This window comes from Mustela nivalis (genome assembly GCF_964662115.1).
Source record: "Mustela nivalis genome assembly, chromosome: 17".
In the NCBI taxonomy this organism is placed as follows: Eukaryota; Metazoa; Chordata; class Mammalia; order Carnivora; family Mustelidae; genus Mustela; species Mustela nivalis.
Genome location: NC_139036.1, coordinates 54990670 through 55013470, shown reverse-complemented (window position 1 = coordinate 55013470; position 22801 = coordinate 54990670). Strand labels below are relative to the sequence as shown.

General features: G+C 56.9%; 1 protein-coding gene across 9 annotated transcripts; it reads left to right on the top strand.

Annotated features, from left to right (window-relative positions):
• Positions 1-738: 738 nt before the first annotated feature.
• On the top strand, positions 739-21418 carry CDC42EP4 (CDC42 effector protein 4). Of its 9 annotated transcripts, none has more exons than XM_082707654.1 (2): positions 739-1532; positions 19220-21418. In XM_082707654.1, the coding sequence occupies exon 2, from the start codon at positions 19326-19328 to the stop codon at positions 20388-20390; it is 1065 nt and encodes a 354-aa protein (XP_082563780.1). In that variant the 5' UTR covers positions 739-1532; positions 19220-19325; the 3' UTR covers positions 20391-21418. The 9 variants fall into 9 exon arrangements, with proteins under 9 accessions (XP_082563780.1, XP_082563786.1, XP_082563784.1 ...); XM_082707660.1 differs by lacking the exon at positions 739-1532 and adding an exon at positions 2394-2531; XM_082707658.1 differs by lacking the exon at positions 739-1532 and adding an exon at positions 17568-17670.
• The last annotated feature ends 1383 nt before the right edge of the window (positions 21419-22801 follow it).

Here is a 22801-nt window from a genome sequence, read left to right as displayed (position 1 = left end):
CTCATTTTGTTAACTTCCTCTGATCATCCGTAGACAGGTCTGAAAATTCGGAGCAAAACTTACCCTCAGTAGATACTTAGGAGGCAAAGTCCCTAGAAATTCACAGGTCTGAGATTCCAAACATCAGGGACAAGTGGCACTGTCTTTCAATGAAGCCGCCCCACCAGGGTCCTAGCAGTGCCATGGGGACCACTGTCTAGCATCACCTACTGAGCTCCCTGGGGAGCCAGCCACCGTGCACCTCCTGAAGGCAGGGTTTAGTTTTACACATCTTTGCCCCAAAGGCAAACCATAATGAAAGGCGGTGTTTGAGGAACGAGCCTCCCTCGCAGAGCCCTGAATTCGGATAAGGAGCAGCAGAATTACACAGGGGTGAAGACTTTGTCCTGGAGGTATGCTTAATTGCTGTGTAATCTAACTGGGAAGGCCAACCCCCAGACACCTGTAAAAAGGAGAACAAATTGCTGAACAGCTGGCCCTAAAAGACAAAATAATGTGTTAAAAATGGAGGCAAGGAGGGAGCGCAGGCAGCGCCCCAGCCAATCAGGTAAGTTTTCACGGGACCGTTAAGACTAAGCTGTGGTTTCAGGACCGCCAGTAATGGGGGCGGGGGGGGGGGGGGAGCTGGCAGCCAAGTGGGGTAAAGCACCAGCCCAAAAGGACCTCCTGTAGGGTCCCACAAAAAGCCACCTGCGTTGGAGCGGAGTCTGGAACCCACACACCATCTCAGGACTTTATTTTTATTTTATTTTTTTAAGGATTTTATTTATTTTGATTTTATTTATTTGTTTGACAGAGAGAGACACAGCCAGAGAGGGAACACAAGCAGGGGGAGGGGGAGAGGGAAAAGCAGACCAGGCCTGCTCCTCTGGCGCTCGGGAGTTCATCGTCCCAGAGGTTCACTAGGAGCAGAACTGGAACGTAGTCTCCGCGGATACTTAGGAGGCACAGGACTCAGGCCTCCGGAAAGCTGGCCGATCAAAGCCAGGTCACCCCGCCCAAACCCCGCTCCTGCACCCGTTCAAGGCTGGCCTCGGCCGGCTCCTCCCCGCCCCTCTCGATTCCAGAAAGGGTCTGGCACGGAATCCACTGGTCTAGCAGCGCAGACCCCCGGGCTCCCGTCTCCCGTGGGTGCCGGGCCGGGAGGCAGGGGCCCGGGGATATTGGTTCCTGGCCACCGCCGGGGCTCCCCGGGACCCCAGGGCCCGGGCTCCCGGCCGGCCTCCCCACATGGAGCTCCGACGGTCTCACACCGGCAGATTTGAACCTAGGAGGCCAAGAGGCCGGGCGGGGGTTCGCAGCCGCCATTGGCTGCGGCGGCGCCGTGACTTCAGCGCGGAGGGCGCGGGCGGGAGGGCGCGGGAGGAGCCTGGAAGGGGAGTGTCCGGGAGGCTCGCCGCCCAGAAAGCCGGAGAGCCAGAGGGAAACCGACGCCGGCGCTGACATGGGCCTCCAGCCCCGGTGCCGCTCGGAGCCCACGGAGGGGACAGCGCAGGCACGCCGGCCCGGCGCTCGCGTCTCTGGGGACTCAGGTAGGCGACAGCCGCCTGCGCCCTGCGCGGGCTCGAGGCCCCCAGAGGGGCGGAGAGGATGGAAAACGCCTGGAGAGGAGGCCGAGGGGCGGGGAGGAGGGCCCAGAGACCCCCACTCCTGCGCCCGCCCCCGGGTGGAAGGGCTGGGCCGGGGCGCGTGCGGGGCGGCCCGGGTGTTGGGACCCGGAGCCGCGCACCCCCTGTCCGAGCCGATCGGGCTTTGGGGAGGAGGGGCGGCCGAGAGCCGGGGAAGCCGCGCTCCGCCTCGATTTCCTTTCCCCAGACTGGGATTCGGCGTCCGACCCAGGGCGCTGCTGGGGCGAGGGGGACGGGGGTTCCCGGCTTTAAAGGTCCATCCGCGGGCGGGGGAGTGGGGCGTGCGCTGGAGCCGGCAGGAGCACCACAATCGCCGCGCGCCGCCCGCCGTCTCCGCGAGGGGGGCGTGTGTGCGCCCGGAGTTCTCCGTGGATAGGAGCCGAATTCTTCGCCTGTAGTGGCGGAGGCGTGCACACACGCGCTCGCTCTCGTACACACACTGCAGCACACGCCACCCAGTGTCCCCGGGCCGGGGAGGAAAGAGGGAAGGAGCTGCCTGGAAGGGACCGGCCGGGGAAACAAACACTGCCCTCCCAACCCCCGCCGGGCTCCCGCCCCGCCCGCCGCCTCGGAAGTCCTGGAGGCCGCGGCGGGGGGAGGCCGGGGCGGGAGAGGCCGCGGCGCCTCCGGGCGGGGTGGGGCGCAGCCGAGCCGGCAGCCCCGCGGAGGGGCTGCGCGCGGGCTTGGCGCGCCGGGTGCGCCCGGGGCCAAGCGCTGCTGGCCGGGCCGACAGCCGCCAGCGCTCGGTTAATGATTTAATCACCCGCTTGGGGCGGTGGAGCCGCGGTCGCAGCCGTCGGTGGCTCCGCCCCCTCCCCGGAGCGCCCCCAACCGGGGGGTACAATACTGTCCCTGTCGCCGGTACGTACCCGGCCAGCTGCCCTGCTGGCTGGGCTGCCGCGGGTGAGTTCGGGACTGGGGGAACCGGGCGGGAAGTGGGACCCGGGGCTGGAGGGCTGTAGCTGGGCGGGTTCCTGGGAGAGGACTGAGCGGGAGCACTGTGAGCCTGTGTGTGTGTGTGTATGTGTGTGTACGCGCGCGCACGCGCGTGTGTGTGTGTGTGTGTGTGTGTGTACGCGCGCGCGCGCGCCTGTGTCGCTTGGGGGGGGGAGGGGTGCTCTGCTAACTCAAACCAGATTCCTGGTGTTTCCCGTAGAGATACTGCAGCCCGGGCTTTGGAAGTTTTCTTTCTGTCCCTAGGAGAATGGAGGGGAAATACAATGCTTTCTCTTTTCTTGTCGCCCTTTGCAATCTGACTGGCTCCCACGCCCTCCGCTGCGTCCGCGGCGACTATTCTTGGCCCGTGTGTATCGGAGCGGTTGAATGGGGAAAAGGTCCCCGAGCCGCTGCCGCCTGCTGCTTCTCTCTAGAGGGTTTGTGGTGCTGGAGGGAGGCTCTCCCTCATCCTCCCCCCCGGCGGCCATCTGGACCAGGGGGAGCTTTCCCCCTGCAGCCAGCGTAAACAATGAGGGGCCCCGGCGAAGGAGGGCCTCCGGTAATGCAACTTCTTGGAACAGTCAGGGTTTCTAATAACTCCCCGCCGCCCCCGCCCCCTTTCTGAGGCTGGGGTGGAGGAGGGGACCACCAGCAGGACGGACTGAATTTTAAGAGAACAAAGAACAGGGCACAAAGGAAGGGGAAGCCGAGCAGTGGGTTTCCCCCAGAAATGGGGAGTTTGCTGGCCCAAGGCTGGGCCCATCCAGGCCTCTAGGTGGCTCCCAGGCTCCCGGAGCTGTAATGGGGCATTCTCTGGAGTCTTGGGAGGCTCCCTGCCTGTGAGGTAGCCAGGACCCACCAGTGTGGGGGTGCCATGTGGTCTCGCGTTTTCACCAGTTGGCCTGTGCGAGCTGCCCCTGTGACTGACTGATTAGGGTGTTTATCTCCTCCAAGTGTGGACTTCGCCCCTCTCCTCCTTAAATACAGCTGCTACTTCCCACAGTGGGGGCTTCCGTGAACCTAGGGGAGATAGCCAGTGGGTTCTGGTCTTCCCCCGGGGGTCCTGGCAACCCACGCAGGTACTGGGAGCGGGCTGGTGTGATCTGGTGTGTCTGTTCCCAAGAGGTGGCAGTTTGGGGGGACTCCCAGCCCTTCTGATGTCTCTCTCCCGAGCTCACAGACACCCTGCTCGTAGTCGAGCCAGGATTCGTAGAAAACCCTTCGCTCAGGCCTCCGCTTGGAACATTCTTTCCGTTATCTGGGGTTTCTGCCATTTTTTCTCTTGACCCCTCTTTTTTGCTTTCAGTGCTGTCTTACACATGCCCGCCCACCAGTGCTCATCCCAGTCGGGTGTGCGGACGCACATTGACTTCTGCTCTCCTGCCCCGTAGAGACTGACTGACCAGCCCTCCCAGGACTGGAGTCCACGGAGTCCTAAGCGAAGGAGAGTCTTAATTACAGAATGGACTGGCTCTCCCACCCCCACCCCCGGCAGATGTTGACCTGGGAGAGGAATCTTAGACCCTTCTTGATAAGTGAGGCGCTTTCCCAGAAGGGCCCCAGATTGGCTCTGGTTCAAGGATTCCAGCCCCCTCCACCTTTGGAGCGGCTGATTGATTTCTGTGGCTGGGACAGGCTGTGCCCAGGTGTGGCAGGCAAGGTGTTTGATATTGGCCAGGCTCGCCTGTCTGCTTTCTCTTTCTCCCTCTCACCCCTCCCCCACGCTCCCACCCTATCTTTCTTCCCTTATCTGGTTTGGGTCGGTGGGAGTGGAGAGCCAACGACTCTTGCTGTCAGCGTCTCCAGCTTGGTTCTGCTGGGCTAGATGTTCCACAGGCTCAGAGGAGCTTGGCTCTAGGTGGGGAGGGAGGAGTCTGTCCCTTGGAGGAACAGGATCTGGGTTGATGCCAGAGATAAGGCCTGGGGGTGGAGGGATGGGTCTTACGCAATCTTGCCCTGGGAGCTGAGAGAGGGCTGACCCAAGCTTAGCTCTTCTGACCTACGTCCTGGAGGCTTTTCCTCAACCTTGGGAAAAGGAACCAAACTCTGGAGCCAGCTGGCAGAGTCCTGAAGGCCTGGTCTGGAGAGGACTTCTGGGGTGCTCAGGGGAGGACAGACCCGTGCCAGCCTTCTCCAGATAGGGAGGTGGATGGTGGTGCCGGGAGGGACTGGTGTGCGGCTGGATGTGGCCCTTGTCGGTTCGCGGTGCGTGGCAAAGGAAGTTGAAGCTATTAGTTTTCCACATTCCCACTCGGCGTCCTCGAAGCTCGGGTTTAAAATACGCTGCTTGTGGAGCCTTGGGCTCCCTTCCAGAAACGTACATCAGAGTCTCCCCCAGGCACTGCCAGCTTGCAGCTTGGGGCTCCGTGCCAGGGTGGCAAGGCTTGGCATCCAGACCCCTCCACCTTCTGCAGGAACGGAGGCACGGGAAGTCTCCACTTAGGCTCCCAGGCTGAGGAATGGGCTCCCTTTTGGGCTCGGCAAGGGCAGTGTGGGGCGCGGCCATGGAGGCCGGCTTAGGGAGCGGCAGGGAGGGGGATGGGGGAGGCACATCTGTAAGACAGCAGTGTCAGGCAAGAAACTTCCCTTCGTGTGTACTCAGGAACAGCCTGTCTTGCTCACCCCTGTTGGCTCAGGCTACTGCCTTCTGCCCTGGCCATGGGGGGCCGGGGGAACCTGGGAGAGCCTCCGGGTTCTCCGTGCACCTGTGTCTGTGCCGTTCTTGCGGTGACTGAAGGTGAACTGCCCAACCCAGCTTCAGATCTTCCCGGGTGGCCGCGCAGCCAGGCTCTGCGCTCCACCTTCTGCTCTTGCCCCTCCTTTGTGCCCTCAGAACTGCTACCTGCAACCCTTCTTTATTCCTTACAGCGTTGCCCTTGACCCTGAAGCAGCAAAAGGGGACTAGTGCCTTTGGCCCTGGAGGGACACAAAAGGAGCCTTCTGTGGGCTCCGCTGTAGCCTCTGCATCTCTGTTGAGAGCTGGATTAGGTCCTACAGACCAACCAGTGTTTTATTGGGGGGAGGGGTGGAGAGTGTGGAGGGTTTGCGCCTTATCAGTTGCTGGTAGCCCCCAGAGCACCCCCAGATTCCAGAGTGATCCAACCCTCATCCTAGAGAGGAAGGGCAGGGAGCTATTTTATCCCACCTTTGTCTCATCCCTCCCGACCCCCCATCAAGCTGAAATCAGAAAGAGTATTAAGTCCTGTCTGAGAAGCCGGGCTCCTCCCTCCTGCATCACGAAAGATCAGGAAGGTGGAAGTCAGATGGGCAGGGAAACGGGTCTCAGGTTGCTGGACCTGCGGCTGGGGGGGGACTAGAGTCCCCCGCACCTGGCCTCAGAAGCTTGGAGTTTCCCTCTCCCTGCAGTGCCTCATCCCGGGGACCCTCCAAGGACTTGGAAAAGGGTCAGCCCTGGAGCCTTTTGGATGGGGTATTGTCAGGTGACACTGAGATAGGTGTCCCAGGTTCATCACGTGTCCTCCTGAACTTGGCCAGAGCGCCGGTCACTGGGGATGCTGGAATTTTCCTCCTGCCTCCCCAGATACAGACATGGGCTATGCACTGAGAGGGAGAGAGAACCTGTCACAGCACCTCCATGGCACACAGGTGAGCGCTCACCTCCTCGCCGGGTCACACTGGGAGGTCCGTGCTATCATCGATCAGATCACTTGGAAAGCTACAAGCTAGTGCGGAGCAGACGCCCCGTGTGGCCAGGCCGGGAGGCACCTGGCTCCGGGGTCCATGCCTTTGCCTCAACCCTGCACGCACCCCGGCAAGGCCAAGACCCACTCACAGCCTGCTCCGGAGCGAGTATAGATGCTTTGTCCCCTCTGAGAGCCAAGAGCCGGGAGTGTCCTCTCCATTGTCCCCACTCCTCCGCTGAGCACTGTACACTCAGGAGAGGGAAGTGAAACCCAACAGGGCTTGGCATATCTGATTTCAAGCCCAGCCGCGTTCTTTCCGAGGCAGGAGCTCTGGGCAGGAGGGAGGAGCAAGGGGGCCCTCCCAGGTGAGGGAGACCTGCCCTGCGCTGGGGCTGCTGATCCCGGGGCCCCCCACCACCACCCCAGGCACCTCTTGCTCTCTCCCAGCTCCTCTCTCTGTGATGGCAACCTGGTGCTTGTATCCGTCAGTCTGTCCCGGGACAGGCTGAGGGAAGCACGTCTCCAGGAAGAGAGCCTCCACTAGCCAGAGTTGCCGAATACCCTTGAGTCACTGGCTCTTCATCTGGACTCCCTTGTAGCTTCCTGTCCCCCCACCCCCCAACCAGGGGGTCACGGGTCATGCCTTCTCTTTTTTTCCCAGAGCAGTTTTAACTCCCAGGTGGTGAGGAGGCTTTCTCCCTCCCGCGCCCACTGCCTTCCCCACTCTCCTCCCCTGGCCCAGAGCACACAGTTCTGGGATTAGGAGGGAGGTGGATACAGGGATGAAGGTGAGGGAGCTGGAGGGCAGAGTGGCTTGTTCCCAGCCCTGCAGGAGCAGGGCAAGGCTTCTGGTGGCTGGCTGTGGTCTGTGTTTCCCAGGATTTATCTGCACTTCTCCCTGGAGTGGCAGGGAGTGGCGTGCCCAGACTAGAGCCATTTTAACCTGAAATGCTGTGTAGCACTATGTACCCTGGGACACCTGGGTGGCTCGGGTGGTTAAACGACTGTCTTTGGCTCAGGACATGATCTCTTGGTCCTGGGATCGAACCCCATGTTGGTCTGCTGGCTCAGTGGGGAGTCTGCTGCTCCCTCTCCCTCCGCGTCTCCCTCCTGCTCGTGATCTCTCTCTGTCAAATGAATAAATAAAATTTTTCTAAAAATGCGTATCCTATGGGTGTTCGTGCATCCAGAACCTTTAGGGGCCCCAGCATGGCTTCTGACCTGCCCGGGTGCCCCCTCTGGTGGAGGGGGGAAAGCCCAGGGTTCAGAATCTGGCAGATCTCCAGACCCTTCTCTCTGCTCTGTCCCTAGCAAGTGTGTATAGCCTGGGGACTCAAGGCAATCTCTTAGCCTCAGTTTTCTTATCTGCGAAATGGGCTGGTGATAACTCAATGGGGTTGTGGGGAAGAAAACAGGATGGTATTATTACTTTTATTTATTATTATTATGATTTTTAAAAAGATTTTATTTATTTGACAGAGATCACAAGTAAGCAGAGAGGCAGGCAGAGAAAGAGGAGGAAGCAGGCTCCATGCTGAGCAGAGAGCCGGATGCGGGGCTTGATCCCAGGACCTTGGGATCCGGACCTGAGCCGAAGGCAGAGGCTTTAACCCACTGAGCCACCCAGGCACTCCTATTTATTATTTTTTTTAAAGGCAAAGTGTAGTCAGGATAAAGCAGCTGCTTGGTGTAGAACGAAAGCTCAGGGAATGTGATTTCCCTTTCTCATATTTGTGGTGACCCATGGTCCAGGAAGGGCCTGTCCACCTGAGATCCACAGGTTGGGGCTAGGATATTCCTGCCCAGAGTGGCTTCCTAGGCACTGGCCTGAGAGCCGCCACAGCCCATTCTGGGAAATGTTATTCCACAGTTCCCTTGATTACAAGTCACTGTCTGAGCCAGGTAGGACAGCTGCTTCTGTTTTCCAGCCATTAAGGGGTAAATTAAGCTATAGCCCATTTTCCCTGCTACAACTGAGCCTGGCTGAGTTACTGGCTTCATTTGCTCATAAACTGTAAGAGCTGTAAGTTCTCTGAAATGAACAGGAATGTCTCTGAATCCAGTGGTTGAGCATCATGGTTCACAGAGAACCTTCTAGAACAGCACTGCCTGTGGAGTACCATGCTAGCCACATAGGTAGCCTTCCCGTCCTCTGGTAGCCACATTTTAAAAACTAAAGACTGATGAGATTAATTTTAATGTGTTATTTAATATAGTACATACCCAAAAGATTGCCATTTCACCGCATAGTCATAAACAATGAGTGAGATGTTACATTATTTCATAGTAGAAAGTCTTCAGAAATCCCGTGTGTATTTCACTGCTGTAGCACATCCTCACTTGGATGCTAAATTTCACAAATACTTAATCTGAATTTGAATCTCCTGAAGTTCGGGGCCGAAAAAGCAGATTCATTTATGCAAGTATGTTTTATAGGTAAGTTTTCCAAAAAACTGCATCTGGCATCAATTTTTAAGTTTAAATATTTAAAATAAAGGATTGTGTGACCAGCAGTTACTCTATCGACTGCCAGAAGTTGAAAATATTACTGTGGAGTGCCAAGAACAGGTGCTTCGTGTCAGCAGTGTTATTCGATGTTACATTGGCAATTGTAGCAGATGTAATAAGATAAGAATAAAGAATGGAGGAGACAGAATTATTACTAGTTACAGATGATGGGCTTGTCTAGTTGCAGGGCCCAAAAGGTCCAACCCTAACGTTGATTCCCGTGTGTGCTGGACAGTCCAAGTTTAGTAGGGTGGACATTAAATATGTATAACTCAAGATTGTAGCTTTCCCATTTACCAGCTCTGACGGTCAGAACCTGTAGCTGTGGAAAAGCAGCAGGAGGCAGAACCCACTTTGAACAATAAGAGGGCATTAAATGACCCTGAATAAACACGACCAGGACCGTGTGCGACTTGTAGGAAGAAAACCTACCACATTTCATGGAGGGTATCCAGAAGACTTGAGTCAAGGCCTGAAGATTTGATGTGGCAATCAAGTCTATTCTTCTCCAAGTTTATTTCTTACTTCATTTCTGTTCAACCTAATCCCGCCAGGATTTCTTTGGGGATTTACGTTTTTAAAGTCCATCTGGAAGAATAACAACATTAGAAAAAAAACAAGAGCATTTTAGAAAAAAAAAAAAAGTTAAGTAGGGATGTTACCCTACTAGAGGCTTAAACACGTTTTATAGAGTGGCCGTGTAGACCAGGTTGAGAAATCAACAGATCTGTGAACACAAAGGGGAGCCTGGAAATACGGTTGTGAGTAGGAGGTATTTGCATTTAAAGAATTTTCCTATCCAATGAAGGTAACATTTATTGCTTCACCCACATCTTAACAACAGTCCTATATGGAATCAGTAACTAACATTACTGTTATATTTTAATTTTTTCCTCTTTTAAATGACACACAGTTGTCTTTGTTGCATTTCCTCCTAGTATTTTTCTGTAGTTGTTCATTCTTACGTTACCTGGTGGCTTTAGAGGAAGGAAATATTTTCATACTCTTAGAAGCGGGGAAGGTCTTTGCTTCCTATAGTGAAAGCCGCAAACAATGAAACAGATTTGGCTATGTAAAAATTAATAAGCAGTCTGGAAAAGAAAACAGTCATCTACTGTAAACAGGTATATGATAAATTTGCAGAAATACTTTCCAAATATGATGGTAAGAAATGGAATTGTATAATACTTAAAAAAAAGTCCTACAGATCCATTGGAAAAGGTACAGCCCTTCCCCAGAAAAATGGGCAAACAATTTCAACAAACCATTCCCAAGAGAAAGGATACAGAAGCCAATGATAACAGGTTTTAAATGCTCACCCTACTTAATAATGAAAGAAGTACAAATTACAAGTTTGCAAGTGTGCTGGTTACTGTTTGTTTTTTTTTTGTTTGTTTTTTATTTTATTTTATTTTATTTTATTTTATTTTATTTTATTTTATTATTTATTAGACAGATCACAGGTAGGCAGAGAGAGAGGAGGAAGCAGGCTCCCTGCTGAGCAGAGAGCCCGATGCGGGGCTCGATCCCAGGACCCTGAGACCATGACCTGAGCTTAACCCACGGAGCCACCCAGGGGCCCCTTGTTTTTGTTTCTAACTAAAGAAGGTGTAACACCTAGTACTGGACACCATCGTCCTGTGGTGATAGAACTGTAACTTTGGTAGAACCTTCCGGAAAACAAGTTAACAGTAAGAAACAAAAGTTACTTAACTCGCTCATATGTATCCTCTGGAATAAGGACTTGTGCCAGCTTAGCTAGGAAGGATTTTTGTTACAGAGTTCAGACAAAATGGAAATAGCCTGGCATTCCTTAGTGGCCCACTGGGTATATAATTCAGGAATTTAGTACTTAATTTAACTTAGTTTACAATTGGTTAACGTGTAAATATTTTCACCCAAATGTGAACAGTGGGTCTCTATTTATCTACCTGCCGTGGAAGGTTCTGCAAGTTTCATATATCATTTCCACTTTTAATTAAATTTTAAAAAATAAGAAGAGAGAAGTGAGATTAACACATTAGCCCAATACATTCAGAGTATTGGTTTTTTTTTTGAGGCGGTGGTGGGGGAATGGAGCAGAGACAGGGGGAGTGGGGAGAGGGAGAAAGAGAATCCCCAGCAGGCTCCACACCCAGCACGGAGCCCTGTATGGAGCTCGATCCCACAACCCTGAGATCATGACCTGAGCCAGAATCAAGACTCTGAACCAACTGAACCAGCCAGGTACCCCAAAATGTTACCATCTTAACATGTAATCAATAGCAACATGTAATGAGCTGTTGTTTTTTTTTTTTTAATTCCAAATCTTTGAAGTCTTGTTGCACGTTTCATCCCTTAGTCCATGTCCGTTTGGACTCCCCACATTTCAGATGCTCTGGAGCCACATAAGGCTGGTGCTGTCCCATTGGACAGTGTAGCTATAAATTATTTAATAACCCCTAGAGAGGCAGCAGAAGGCAGAAGTCACTGAGAAGGCGTGGTACAGGGTATGTGGAGTGAGCCCTGCTCTGGCTAGAGCCTGGTATCCTGAGGAGCTCACCCTGCTTCCCAGTCCCCCAGCAGGGATCAGAACCGGCTAGGTATTGAAGCAGGTATTGGAACCGAGCCTCGTTCACTTCCACTTTCTTCCAGGAAGCAGGGAGTCCATCTCCGGGAAATGCGTGGCTGGGCAGTGGCACCCTTGGGTCAGGGAGCCTGGTCGGGATGGACATGCAGGCGGGTGGCGGAGCGAGCACAGGGCACCCAGCCTGGTCAAGGCTCTGGTCTTCCTTCTTGGCAGCTGGAAGGCCCGTGAAACACGTGATCAGGCCTAGAGTAGGGCAGGCCTGAGAAATGTTGGAGGCGGGGCCTCGTCCTGAGCCCACTCCTAAATGTGCCAGGGAGGTCCTGCTCCAGTGTGGTCCTCCCCACCCCCCACGTCTCCCCTCCCAGGAAATCCCACCATGGGGAGGTTGCTCCGAGCAGGAGGCTGAAATGAGATCCTCAGTAAGGAGGAGCCCATTTGAGCCATCCCTGAGAGCAGGTCTCTGTTGGGAAACCCATCCAAGAGAGTCCTGGTTCCAGGGGTCTTCCAAGAAGCAGCCTCCCCAGTGCCATTCCACCCCCATCTTCCACGGGGACATTCTTGGCTGGGGACGTCTGAATGGGCTAGGAGGCCTTACCATTCTGAAAACCGTGTGTCTGAGGTCGGCCGGAAGTGGGGTCAAGTCACCATTTAGTAGCTGTGAGAGCGATCTGTGTGGGGTGAGGTTGATGCCATCTGAGCCTCAGTTTCTCTTTCTGTAAAATGGGGCAATCTTGACACTCTCCTTGCAGGGAGAGGGGCATGAGTTTCCCCTTCCCTAGCACAACGCCTGGCATGGGGCAGACACCGGTAAATGATAGTATTGCTCTGTCCGCACGAGACGTGATGGTTGGCTAGTTGTAGCACGGTGAGTGCTGGTGGTCCTGTGGGACCCCAGCCTTTTCCTCTGCTCCCTCGCAGCCTCCCGATGAGCTGAGCGAGGGCTGTAGAAGCAGCAGAGGTAGAACCTGCCCCGGGCATCTTGGCTAGGATCCCGCCGTGGGATCACCCGCGTGGGAGGCTGGCCTCCAACTTGGAGCTTTTAGTGGCACTGGAAATTGGCCAGTCTCCGGTGACGGTGTAGAGGGGATGATCGTTCTCTTTCTTCTCCTGCTCAGTCAAAGAGGCTCAAGCATCAGGAAGCAGCTGTTGGGGAGCGAGTTCTTTCGGGGGAGTCCTAATCTCCGTGTCTCCCCTTGGTTCAGGTTGCTGTAGATTGCTCCCTTCCTCCTCCCACAGGACTTGGAATAAAATGCATCCTTCCAGCTTGGGGGCAGGGAGGGCGGGACAACAGACATCCATGGTGAGGTGGGGAGACATAGTGGCGCAGAGATTGAACCCAAGACCCAAGCTTGGGGCCTTGTACTGAGCCTGAGAACCAGCCCCTTCTGAGATGGTGTTGAAATGAACATCTTTCCCATAAGCCTTTGATGCTTCGGGATATTATTATTATTACTGGTGTTGTTATGAAAACAGCATGACCACATTAAAGGAAACAAACAAAATGCCTGTGTCCTCTCGAGCTTGACGTAACTCCTTTAAGCCTCTGTTGGTGTAGGTTTGGATCACTCTGTGTAGACCAGTGTAAGCCCTGCCTGTTTCTCCCCCCTCCCACGTGATGGCCCGTGGTCACCCGTGGCCCATGTGGCAGCCCGGTCCTTCGTGATCGTGCTCCTCCTCGTGGCTGCGTGTCAGTCCGTTAACAGTCAGTTCCTTATTCCGGGCTGTTAGGTGGTTTCCTGCCTTTCGAGATTATAAAGAAGGCTTCTGTGCATGTCGGGGTAAGTGACTTTTCCCTCTGCTTTTTGAAATCGTTCCATAGGGTAGGGCTCCCATTGGAGAAGTGGCTGAATCATACTCATTTTCAAGCCGTTATTTAGGGAAACCACGGTAGTGGCCAGAGTCCTGGTGTGGTGACAAAGGCTTGGCTCCCGCCCATGACCTCAGCAGGTCCCTTAATGTGGCTTCGCTGTCTCTGAGAGACTGGTTGCTCCATTCCCAGGATCTTCAGGTGATACTTGACACAGAAACGTAGGTGGTTACCAGTGGGGGGTCACAAAAGACCGTGTTCCCATCCTGGGCTTTTTTTTTTTTTTTAAGAGTGTTCAGGCTCGAAGACCGTGCTGCTTAATCTCCCGGTGCAGATAGCACGCTTTCAAATCCGAGGGCTTTTGCAGGGCATGTGAAGGAAGTAAAAATTCCAAATAGTACCAAAGTCAGCTAAAAGGATACCACAGCCCCGGTGGAGGTTCCTCCCGCCCGCCCTTTGTAACAGTGTGGATCGAAGTGTCCACAGCTCGCTCCCATTCACCGCAGCCCTTGTCCCGTGGCTAGAGGGAAGCTCTCTCTGGCCTTCAGCTGCCGCGTCTTATCTTGTCAGGCTAAGGCTGCCAAGTGTTCCAGAAAGCACCGACTCTCTCTCTGGCCACACAGGCCAGAGCTCATAACCTCTTCTGGGGGCCAGCGGCCCACCTCTTCCCTGAGCTGCTTGCATGAGCCCCTCTCTGCGTGGCTCCAGAAGGCAGTCGCCCTGTAGCAGATGCCTCCTCGCCTGGTTCTGGCCAAATGAACCTCTCCCTGGTGGTGGCATGTCAGTTGCGTACCTGGCAGAAGGGTTCATAGCCCACTGGGTGAGACCTGGCACCGCAGAAGGCCTGTGGCGCTTGGCATAGGGCCTGGAAGGCCTGGAGTCCCGTTTGATTTTGCCTTTTCTCTCTTCCCCGCTTTCGGCCCTCAGCAGCTCCTGGCGTCCCTACCTCCAGAATGCGCCCCCCGCCCCCCGTCCACCTGCTCACCACGTCCGTGTCCTGGCCCCATTCTCTTTGCCCCGAGCCACTGCTTGCCCTCCATGCCTGCAGAGCCGGCCGCCGTGGAAAGCTCCGGATGCACCGATCGGATGACTTCCCTGCTCAGGAACTACCTGTACGCCATCCGAGCTCCTGCCAGGCCGGTGGGCCCCGGCCCCTGGGTTTTCATTCTGTTCCTCGAACGCCACCAGCTTCTTCCCACTTCTGGGTGTTTGCAGGGGCTGTGCTCTCGCCCGGTGGCCCTTGACCTGCCTGATTCCTGCCCATCTTCCCGTTCTCAGCCCGCAGAGCCTCTTCCTAAGAGGGCCCCCCCCCCCCGTCCCGTAACACCCACATTGGCTCCCGTTTCCTTCCCTCTGGGCACCAAGGACGGCGAGAGACCGGCTCAGTGGGGTCTGTAGGGCCCTGGTCCCCAGCCAGCCGCACTCACGGTACACACCTGCCCCAGGAAGGCCGGGGGCTCATTCAGCTTGTGATTCTCACTGCCCTTCTGCCTTCAGGGCCTAAAAGAGTATGGGAAATCCGTGTGTATGCAGGAAGCCCTTGAATGAATGAATGAATGAATGAGTGAATGAATGAGTGAATGAATGAAGCCTGTAGCCATTCCCAGCCACGACAGGTCGTCCGTCACCACATACCCCCTTCTGTTCAGGCATGTTGCTTGGGGCTGGCCCCGGATGGACATTAGGACAGCTCAGTGGAGCCGATGGAGGGACAAGCCACCCAGGGGCGGTGCGGTGGGCGTTGAAGCGTGTGTCCTCTGAGGGAGGGTGACCCGCAGGACAGCTGCAGAAGTGAGGAGCTTTCCCCGCTGCCGCCGGAGAGCTTAGTTCGATCTCCTGCCTCGGTCGGGCTGCCAGCAGCTGGCCACTGCCTGGGTGTTTGGGAGCTGTGGATCCGTCTAGCCTGTCCTTCTGTCTGTCTAGCTGCTGCTGGACTGGCTCATCTGGGAGGCTGGTGCTCTGTGTATGATGGGCCAGGAAGGATGAGGGGGAGGGGTCCCGGTGAGAGCTGTCCTCTGGAGTCCCAGGAGCAGAACTGAGCCGTGGGTGTGGTCGGGGTAAACCCACCAGGGGCCTGGCCTTCCAGCAAGGGCTCCCTGCTCCTGCCTTAAAGGAATGTTCTGTGGTTGGTGGGGTCAAGGGTAGGGGCGTCTAGACCCATCAGAGGCCGGGGAAAGTGAGGGAGAGTTCCTGCTAGGGTTTTCCTTTGCTCTGCCAGGAAAGTGGGATGTGGCTTCCGGGCTGGAGTGAGGGGTGCCCCGCCCTGGGCAGGCTGTGGGGAGTGGCCGCCCTGTCATCGGGCAGCCTATTTTAGCCACTTCCCCAAAGCTGAGTCATATCACTTAGCAACGTCCCCTGCCGAAGACACAGCCAGCTCTCTCTGGCACCATCCCCTTCCTGGTGGGCTCTTAGGCATCCTGACCGGCCCCCTGACCTGCCCGGCCACCTGCTGGTCCTTAATCTCAGTATTCCTCACCCCCACATTGTTCTGTGTTCAGAGGTTAGGGTTCTCACCAGCCCTGAAGCCTGGCAGGTCGGGTCTGAGCTCTAGGATTCCGGAGACCCAGACCTGAGCCAGACTCCCGGATTCCTTGCTGGGCAGCAGGATGGGTAGGTGACTCGGACAGGCCCCAGCTCTCTCGAGAATTTTTCACGCTGGGTATTGGAGATGCTTTGGTTTTTATGAGCCAAAAACCCTCCTTCCCACCCGCGGAGAGTGAGACTACAAGCAGAAGATAGCATTGGCTAGACTTTCGCTTTTCTTTCTGGGGCGTAGGGCTGAGCCAGGTGCTGGGGCTCTGGGGGCTGACCTGCGGGTGTCCCTGCTGCCCTCTCTCCCCTGTTCTCCTGTTTTTACCCACCAGGATAGTTGTGGGGGCTGATGGGACCCTCCTGTCCCGTAGTCACGATGGCCAGAGTACCAGCCCCCTGTGAGTGGCCACAGAGCTCTTCACCAGGTCTGCTGAGTCCCTGGCTGCTGGGTCCTGTGGTGTGTCTTTTTCTCTGTGAGGAGGAGCACTTCAGATGGGGAACTACGGGGCTGGCTGCTCACTGGGTCTGGGGATTCCTGCCATTGTCTTGAAACCCTTCGAAACCCTTCCTGCAATGCTGCAAGTTCATGACTGTGTTCCCACGATTCTAGCCCTTCATGCCGCCTGCCCTGCCTCTCTGCTTTCTGTGTGTGTGTGTACGTGGTAAATAGCAGAACCTTTAATTTCATAGCTGTGTTCGGAACCTGGGGCTGTTCTGCGCCCCCGCCCCCGGGGGACATTTGGAAGCCTGGAGATGCTGGAGACATTTGAGGAAGCAGCCAGACTCCTCCTCTCTCTGGGCTCCCCTGGCCCGGAAGCAGGCCGGGTGGGGGGCATTCTGTGGGTCATGGTAACTGATGGGGGCGCTACCCACCAAAGGCAGAGAAAGGTCTGGAGCAGAGTAGAGAGAACACTAGACCAGGAGACCTGCTTCTCACCCAGCTCCGCCCTCTGGGGCACAAACCTGGATAAGTCACTTGGCTTCAGTACGCCTATTTTCTGGGGCTACCCTGGGTGTCCCTTCCCTCCCAGCTCTCTGAAATCCCAGGACTCTGTGATTAGAGGCAGACAGGTTGAAGACATGAGCCCTCTCCATTCTTGCTTTGGTGGGTGGCCGTGGAAGCCTGAGGGGTTCCCTAGTGTCAGAGTGTCCCTGGAAACCTGGTTTGGTTTCCTTCCGTTCCTACCAAGTCCGAAGCCAACTGTGGACTCCCTTTCTCTTTTTTAGCCAAAGAGAGTATTCCCCCAAAGATTGGCCTGAGAGCCCATGGCTGGCCCAGAGGGTCACATAGGGTGACCCTCTTCTGAGCAATGGCGAGGGGATGACCCTGAGGCTGTACTTTCCATGAGTTTAAGAGTCCGCAGACTATGGCCCATGGGCCAGATCTGGCCCACAGCTTGTTTTTATATATAAAATTTTATGGGGACACAGCCATATGCTTTGTTTACATACGGTCTGTTGCTGCTTTCTTGCTATACAGACAGTATCTTCCGCGAAGCCAAAAATCTCGAATCTCTGACCCTTTATAAAAAAAACATTGGCCAGTTGGTCTAGCTGACGCACGTCTAATTGTTTAGAGGTTAGATCCCAGGACGTGGGCCGGAGGGACGGTTCAGGTTGGGTTGAGGGAAGCTAACTCGCCTGAGGGTTTGGTGGGAAGGAGGAAGAACAAGAGGAGGGAGAGCTGGCGGACAGAGTGGGTCATCTTAAGGCCATCCAGGAAAGTCCTTCCTTGGCTCGGAGCCCAGCCCAGGTCACCTGTGTGGCAGGTCTGCGCCGGTGCCTGGCTCCCGCCGCACGTCCTACAGGACTTTGTTTGCCGGAGTGACAAGCATAGGATTGCCCAGGGCTGGCATGGGGTTGGGAGGAGTGGCACTTGCTTGGGGGAGGGAGCCGTCAGACTGGGCGTCAGCAGCTGGACCAGGAGCGAGGACACCAGGGGAGGGGGTGGTTGGAGGACAGAGAGGTCCGGCCGGGAACCCCAGAGCTGTCTGTAGGCTGGACGGAGGTGTTGCCTTCGGGGGCTCTGCTCGATCAGCGTCAGCAGTGAGCAGGTCCATCAGACCCGCTCTGGAAGCTCGTGTCCAGTGGGCAGGTTACAGCCCCGTGGGCGGGAATAGAATGAGGGAGCGGTGCCTGCGGGAGCGGGACGTCCAGAGCGCTGGGAGGCCAGAGGAGAGGTGGCCGAGAGGGCGTTTCCCGGGAGTGACGTGTCCTCTGAGCCCCGAAGGATGTTGGGTAAGGCAGGTGACAGGGTATTCTACCAGGGACCTGCGTTTGTCCAGTCCTGGAGTCCAGGAGGCAGGGGCCCCAGGGCACAGGTAGAGGCCAGCAAGGAATGGCATTGAGGAGGGAGTGGGGAGGGCCGGTGGCAGATGCAGGGGTCTGCGCTGGGGAGTCCTGCAGGGGTTTTGTTTTAGATAAAAGGTGACGAATGCTCTGGAGAGGGGCAGAAGGGGATAAATGGGCATCCGCCGGGCTCGTGTCCGGGGTCAGGTGGGATGTGGGGGGCAGCGTTGGGGATGAGGAGGAAACCAGTGGGGTACCTACAGGTGGTCCTTTGCGGTGGGAAGGGTAGGGCTGCCATGAAGGTAGAGTTGAGAACTGTTGGCAGGACTGGGGGGCAACACCCCAGCTCCCCACCCTTCTGGGCCCTCCGCTACCAGCTTGAGCATTTGGAGCCGGTCGCTCTGGAGGACAAGGGGACCGTTTGGCTCCAACACAGGACCTCATTTTGGTGCTTGCCAGGAGCTATGTGGGTGGTTCCTCTAGCTTTCAGATAGCCCAGCCTCTGCTGGGGTCCCCCCTGCTGCTCTTCTTTTCAGACCCCTGCCTGGGTCTGTGGATCTCAGGGGCCAATCATCTGGACCCTGTCCGCCCCCTACCCCGATGGTTAAAGAAATCAGGCGCAAGAGGCACAGAGTGAGTCTTCAGCAAAGAGCTCGGCCCCACGGTGGAGAGGTCGCAGGCGGGTTCCTCATTTATGGGACACCCAGCAAGGACTGGGAGGCTGGGGAGCTGGTCCTGTGGGTCCCGGCAGCCCCACCCCAGTTCTGATTCAGAAAGTGAGCCTGGCCGCCCACACACGGAGAGGAGGTGTGTCCGGCAGCGCCTCTCTGGGGCCCGTCCTGTCGGCTCCCTCCTCTGAGGACTGTGACTCAGGTTGAAGTGTCCCCTGACTGCAGGGATTGAGGTCAGACGGCAGGAAGGACTTACAGCATGTGTCCGGCCCTGGACTGCCCCGTGGACTCGCCTGTGTACCTCCTCCGTCTCCTCCGGTGTGGTCACATTCGCTCTGGTGGCATCCTGGCTCGGGGTGGGGGGGGGGGGGAGACGTCGTTCTCGTGGGTTCAGGGGGAGTATGTCTGACCTCCACTCGGCTTTGTAAAAACCGCTCCCCTGACCCGAGTGCCTGGGCAGGGCTAGGGGAGGTAAGGCAGGGTTGAGATGCCCATTGCGGATCGCCGGCTTATTTCATAGGAGTTGGTTTTGGTGGGAGAGCTGAGGTTTGAGTAGCAGCCCCTCGGGACCACTGGGCTTTGGTGCTGTGTGGCCAGTGGAGGTTAACCCTTTGTCTGCTGTTCTCTCCTTGCAGCCCTATGATCTCCTCCTCGTCACCCCCTCTACCCGCCGGACTTCAGATCTGACCCCCCAGCCGCCTGCCGTGCCCCCGGGAGCTCCCCCGTCATCCCCCGAGCAAGATGCCTATCCTCAAGCAGCTCGTGTCCAGCTCGGTGCACTCCAAGCGCCGCTCCCGCGTGGACCTCACGGCCGAGATGATCAGCGCCCCCCTGGGCGACTTCCGGCACACCATGCACGTGGGCCGGGCGGGGGACGCCTTTGGGGACACCTCTTTCCTGAACAGCAAGGCTGGCGAGCTGGACGGTGAGTCCCTGGACGAGCAGGCCTCCTCCTCGTCCTCCAAACGCAGCCTCCTGTCCCGGAAGTTCCGGGGCAGCAAGCGGTCGCAGTCAGTGACCAGGGGGGACCGGGAGCAGAGGGACATGCTGGGCTCCCTGCGGGACTCGGCTCTGTTCGTCAAGAACGCCATGTCCCTGCCCCAGCTGAACGAGAAGGAGGCGGCCGAGAAGGGCTCTGGCAAGCTGCCCAAGAGCCTGTCGTCCAGCCCCGTGAAGAAGGCGAGCTCCGGGGAGGGCGGCCAGGAGGAGGTGGGCGAGGGGGAGCTTGGGCCCCGGCGGAACGGGGCGGCCGCCCCCCACTCCCCGGACCCCCTCCTGGACGAGCAAGCCTTCGGGGACCTGACAGAGCTGCCCATCGTGCCCAAGGCTGGCTTGGGGCTCAAGCACGCTGAGTCCATCATGTCGTTCCACATTGACCTGGGACCCTCCATGCTGGGGGACGTTCTCAGCATCATGGACAAAGAGGAGTGGGAACAGGAGGAGGAGGATGGCGGTTACCATGACGACGGGGACGCAGCACCACACAGCACCCTGCAGGCTCCCCTGACTGTGGCGGGGGCAGCGGCGGCGGGGGGCCCTCCGAGGGCCAGGCAGGAGGGCGCTGCCGGCCGGGACCTGCCCCAGGACGAGGGGTGGGCAGCGGCCCCCAGCCCCGGCTCGGCCCGCAGCGAAGGCAGCCACACCACGCGGGACAGCAGCTCCCTGTCCAGCTGCACCTCGGGCGTCCTGGACGAGCGCAGCCCAGTCCCCCGGGGCCCCGAGAGGGCTCGGGCCCCGCTGTCCCGGCAGCCCGACAAGGAGTTCTCCTTCATGGACGAGGAGGAGGATGAGGAGATCCGAGTGTGAGGGGCTCCCGGCCTCCCTGCCCCCAAGCCACCCCCCCCCCTTCCTTGCCCCGTCTCCTGTGCAGGGCAGCCAAGAGCCCGGCTTCGGTTGCAGACCCTGGACCTCCCGGATGAGAGGCGCTGGCGGGGGCCGTGGGGAGCACCCAGCCCTTCTGAGCACTGTGGGACAGGCGGGGGCTGACAGAAGGAACCGGCTGTCCCTTTCCTCTCCTGGTGTTCCTCCTGTGACCGGTGGCTTGTGGCAGAAGGAAGGGTGGTCCCAGGCCCCCAGCCCCCCCATCCCTCATCCCCGGTTCATGCACCACAAGCCCCTCGGAGCAAAGCCGGACCGAATGTGTGCACTAAACGCAGCCCCTTCTAGGGGAAGAGAACAGGATGGGGAATGAAAGGAGGCCTCGGGCTTCTGGAATTTTCTAGAAGGGGCTCTTCCAGGAAGACACTAGAAATAGGTTGGGCGCTGGCTTCAACATTGATTTGTTTGTTCTTGTCACGTTTAAATCCTTCCAGAGTGGTATCTGGAACAGTGTTGTTAGTAGGTCTGCTGCCAGAAGGAAAATCAAATCCTTTTAGAAAACCTTTATACTAAGTGCTTCCAAACTTTATTTAGAACCTATGGGGCGGGTGTCTGTGCTCAGTCTGTCCCTCCTCCTGCCCCATGGCTCTTAACAGTTGAAGGCAGCCAGTATAGAAAGTTACTGGAAAATGACTTTTTAAAAAATAATATATCATTCCTATGGAGGGATAAAAGCTTTTTTGACTGGATTCCCCCACACCCCCCACACCCCCCACACCCCCGCACACACTACTTCCCCTTCCTTCAGGCCTTTGTGCTGGCAGACACCCTCCCCCACTTTGGAGGGCCCTAAGGGTATATAGAGTTGCCAGATGTAGCCACAGAACAAAACTAGAATGCTGAGATAAATTAGAATATCAGGCATACAAAGGAAAATTTTTTAGTATAAGTATGCCCCCTCTGTGTTTGATACATACTTAACGCGGGAAAGAAAAAGATGATTTGTTCTTTAGAAATTCAGATTTCTCTCTGGTCCTCATCACCCTGCCCCAGGGGATCCAGTGGGAGCTTGGGTGTAGGGCCCAGGGTTAACGGGTGATTTTCGGGTCCTGGGAACAAGCTAACCTACCCTCTCCTGTCCTCTCCCAGCTGGTGTGGGGAGCGGGATGGACAGACGTACCACAGGACCCAGTCTGGGGCCAGCGGGCGTAGCTGCTCTAGTCTCCCGTGTTTTGTCAGATCCTGATACAGACACTAACTTAAATTCCTGATTTCCGGGCCCCGTCGGTGCTGTTTCCAGTAGCGTGGCTCCCACTAGGGGAGGAATCAGAAGGGACTGTGCGGCCCCCGCCAGCTACCCCTTGAAACCCATCCAGACTCAGCGGTCAGCTCCAGATTCTAAACTGTATATTTTTTTTCATGGTATTGTTAAAACAGTGAGGAAACATTAAAAAAAAAAAAAAAAAAAGCAAGCCCTTAGGCACACCAGGTGTCTGCCTCTGCTTCTGGGGAGAGCTGTTTCAGGATACGGTGGGGGGAGGGGTGGGGGTGCAGACAGGGGTCCTGGGGCTGCCTGTGCTCCCACAGTGCTCAGGGCCTGAGGGCGCTTCTCTCCCTGTTCCTTTGGGGTCCTCCCCTGCCCTGCTCCCCAGCCTCTGGAGACCTGCCTGGGTGGGCGGACTTGGGGGGTCTGGATTGTAGTGCCCCGACCTGCCACTTCCCAGCTGGGGGCCCTTGGTCACTCAGTTACTTGGCTGCTGCCCTGTGACACAGGAATTCTGCTGCTCTTGCAGGGCTGGGCTGCACACATGGTGTTGGCAAAGTTACTTCTAAGCTGCCCGCCTTCCCCAGTCCAAACTCCCAGGGGCCCAGATACGTGGGAGCGGTCACCACTGGGACACAGTGGCACCGTGTTGGGGAAAAGGGTTGCCATCCCTTCTTGCCTGGCCTTCTGCCACCTGGCCTGGAGAACACCTTTCCAGGCAGCCCATTCTCTGTCCAGCCTCTGTCCTGCGAGGTGGGCTGGTTTCCCTGTTTTATGGAAGGAATGTGCTCGAGAGGCCACGGGGTTGTCTTCCCCGAGTCACGAAGTAGTAGAATCAGAACATCATGGACTTAGAGCCCTGCACCTTGAAGGTGCTCAAAGCTTTGTTCTTTTGGGAAGCGAGGTTGGGGAGTGAGTCTGTCCTGGGTGGGGTGAGCCCTCCGGCCTGCTGGCCCAGCTCCCACCTCACCACCTTCCCTTGTCCCGCCCACGGTCCCCTTGGCATGGGCGTCTCAGAGTGTCAGCCCGGGCAGGGCCAGCAGCTCTGTGAGCCGAAGCCCCTCGCACACAGCCTCCTTCCCACCCGGGGGCTGGTGCAGCTGAGTTTCTGGAACCCTGCCCCTCGCCTCGAGCC